The 3,637-nt window shown below is 48.1% G+C and overlaps 1 protein-coding gene across 1 annotated transcript in view; it reads left to right on the forward strand.

Annotated features, from left to right (window-relative positions):
• Positions 1–3,637, forward strand: part of LOC143290114 (snaclec coagulation factor X-activating enzyme light chain 1-like) — a 30,241-nt gene that overhangs the window by 3,747 nt on the left and 22,857 nt on the right. Inside the window, exons 3-4 of the mRNA XM_076599402.1 lie at positions 1,443–1,537; positions 2,967–3,052. Coding sequence (XP_076455517.1) covers positions 1,443–1,537; positions 2,967–3,052 — 181 coding nt within the window. The remainder of the gene's footprint in view (positions 1–1,442; positions 1,538–2,966; positions 3,053–3,637) is intronic.

The following is a 3,637-nucleotide window of genomic DNA, read 5'->3' on the forward strand; positions in this document are numbered from 1 at the left end:
CTACTACTACTACCACCACAACTACTACTACTACTACTAATACTGTCTTACATATTTTATCATCAACATCATCATCACCATCATCATCATTTACTTCTTCTAATTATTATTTACATTATTGTTATATCACTATTATCAGTAGTAGTAGTAGTAGAAGTATAGCAGCAGTAGTAGTAGTAGTAGTATAATTATTATCATTATTGTTAGTGTTGTTGTTGTTGTTCTTGTCATCAACATCATCATAATTATTAGCATCAATTTCATCACCATCATCATCTGTTATCATCATCATCATCATAGTCATAATCATCATCACCACCACCACGATCATCATTATTACTATTATTGTTATCGCCACCACCCCCACCTTCTCCACCACCACCACCACCACCATCATCATCATCATCATCATCATGATCACCACCATTGTCATCACCACAACCATCATCATTATCGTCATCATCACCACCACCACCACCACAACCATCATCATCATCACCACGACCACCACCACCACCATCATCACCATCATCATCACCACGACCACCACCACCACCATCATCATCTCATCATCATCACCACCACCACCATCATCATTATCATCATCATCACCACTACCACCACCACAACCATCATCATCATCACCACCACCACCATCATCATTATCATCATCATCACCACCACCACCACCACCACCACCACCATCATCATCACCACGACCACCACCATCATCACCATCATCATCACCACAACCACCACCACAACCATCATCATCATCACCACAACCACCACCACCATCATCATCATCACCACCACCACCACCACCACCATCATCATCATCGCCACCACCACTATCATCATCATCACCACGACCACCACCACCACCATCATCATCATCACCACCATCACCACCATCATTACCATCATCATCACCACGACCACCACCACCACCATCATCATCATCATCACCACCACCACCACCACAACCATCATCATCATCACCACGACCACCACCACCACCACAACCATCATCATCATCACCACCATCACCACCACCACCACCATCATCATCATCGCCACCACCACCATCATCATCACCACCACGACCACCACCATCATCATCATCATCACCACCACCACCACCACCACCACCACCATCATCATCATCACCACCACCACCACCACCATCATCATCATCACCACCACCACCACCACCACCACCACCACCATCATCATCATCACCACCACCACCACCACCATCATCATCATCATCACCACCACCACCACCACCACCACCATCATCACCATCATCATCACCACCACCACCATCATCATCATCATCATCATCACCACGACCACCACCACCACCATCATCATCATCACCACCACCACCACCATTATCATCATCGTCATTGCTCTTATCGTCCTGATGATGATGACAGATTGTCCGGTGGACTGGGTACCGTTCCAGGACCAGTGTTACCACTTTGTCTTCTACCCCACACTGCCCTTCGATGAAGCTTCGCAGGCCTGTCACGTGAGTTCACTGCATCGCACTGTGGATGTGTATTCTTCTTCTTCTTCTTCTTCTTCTTCTTCTTCTTCTTCTTCTCCCCCTCCTTATTCTTCTTCTTCTCCTCCTCCTCCTCCTCCTCCTTCTTCTTCTTCTTCTTCTTCTTCTTCTTCTTCCTCCTCCTCCTCCTCCTCCTCCTCTTTCTTCTTCTTCTTCTTCTTCTTCCTCCTCCTCCTCCTCCTCCTCCTTCTTCTTCCTCTTCTTCTTCTTCTTCGTTCGTTCGTTCGTTGGCTGCAACTCCCACGTTCACTCGTATGCACACGAGTGGGCTTTTGCGTGTCTTACCGTTTTTGTCCCGCCATGTAGGCAGCCATACTCCGTTTTCGGGGGTGTGCATGCTGGGTATGTTCTTGTTTCCATAACCCTCCGATGGCGGACGTTGATTACAGGATCTTTAAAGTGCGTATTTGATCTTCTGCTTGCGTGTACATACACACGAAGGAGGTTCAGGCACTAGCAGGTCTGCACATATGTTGACCTGGCAGATCGGAAAAATCTCCACCCTTTACCCACCAGGCCCCGTTACAGTACACCACACAACATTAATCAAAATTATACCACTGCACAGCACAGCACAGCACTGCACAGCACAGCACAGCACTGCACAGCACAGCACAGCACTGCACAGCACAGCACAGCACAGCACTGCACAGCACTGCACAGCACATCACAGCACTGCACAGCACTGCACAGCACATCACAGCACAGCACTGCACAGCACTGCACAGCACAGCACAGACCGGCACTGTACGGCACTGCACAGCACAGCACAGCACTGCACAGCACAGCACAGCACAGCACAGCACATTACATAACTACACAGCATCGACCATTTTTCAGCCATTACGTCCCAAATATTAATCAACAGCACAGCACTGCACAGCAGAGTACAGCACTGCACTGCATAGCACAGCACAGCACAGCACAGCACAGCACAGCACAGCACATAACTACACAGCAGCGGCCATTTCTCAGCCATGAATTCCGTATAATTTCGGTGTTCTTTTTTTTGTTTGTTTGTTTGTGCGTGTGTGTGTGCGTGTGTGTGTGTGTGTGTGTGTGTGTGTGTGTGTGTGGCAGCGAGAATAATTACAATATCACTGTACTTGTTTTGTTGTTGTTGTTGTTGTTGTTTTCACTTTGATGATGATGACGATGTTGATGATGATGATGGTTGTGATGATGGTGGTAATGGTAGTGGTGGTGGTGGTGATGGTCATGATGACTACGACGATGACAACGACGATGATGATGATGATGATGATGCTAGTGGTGTTAGCGGTGGTAGTGATTGTCATGTTGACGACGACGATGACAATGACTATTACAATGATAACGACGACGACGACAATTTTGTGTGGGTTAACAACGACGATGGAATGTGGGATGACAGCACGATGGTTCCAGCCTGGTCAGTGTGAGGTCTGATGAAGTGAACACCTTCATCGTCAACACTCTGTCCCGATACGATGGCACCAGGTCAGTGTGTGTGTGTGTGTGTGTGTGTGTGTGTGTGTGTGTGTGTGTGTGTGAGGGGTACAGGGGGGGGGGTGTGAGGGGTACAGGTGTGTGTGTGTGTGTGTGTGTGTGTGTGTGTGTGTGTGAGGGGTATGGGTGAGTGTTGGTATAAGTTTCTCTGGGTGTGTGTGTGTGTGTTAAGGGTGTGTGTGTGTGGGGGGGGGTACAGGTGTGTGTGTGTGTGTGTGTGTGTGCGTGTGTGTGAGGGGTATGGGTGAGTGTTGGTATAAATTTGTGTGTGTGTGTTAAGGGTGTGTGTGTGTGTGTGTGTGTGTGTGAAGGGTGCAGGTGTGTGTGTGTGTGTGTGTGTGTGTGTGTGTGTGTGTGTGTGAGGGGTACAGGTGTGTGTGTGTGTGTGTGTCTGTGTGAGGGGTATGGATGAGTGTTGGTATAAATTTGTGTGTGTGTGTGTGTGTGTTAAGGGTGTGTGTGTGTGCTGTGTGTGTGTGTGTGTGTGTGTGTGTGTTAGGGGTGTGTGTGTGTTAAGGGTGTGTGTGTGTATGTGAAGGGTATGGGCTGGTGTTGGTGTTGATATGGGTTTGTATG

The sequence above is a fragment of the Babylonia areolata genome, chromosome 15 (genome assembly GCF_041734735.1).
Source record: "Babylonia areolata isolate BAREFJ2019XMU chromosome 15, ASM4173473v1, whole genome shotgun sequence".
Classification (NCBI taxonomy): domain Eukaryota; kingdom Metazoa; phylum Mollusca; class Gastropoda; order Neogastropoda; family Buccinidae; genus Babylonia; species Babylonia areolata.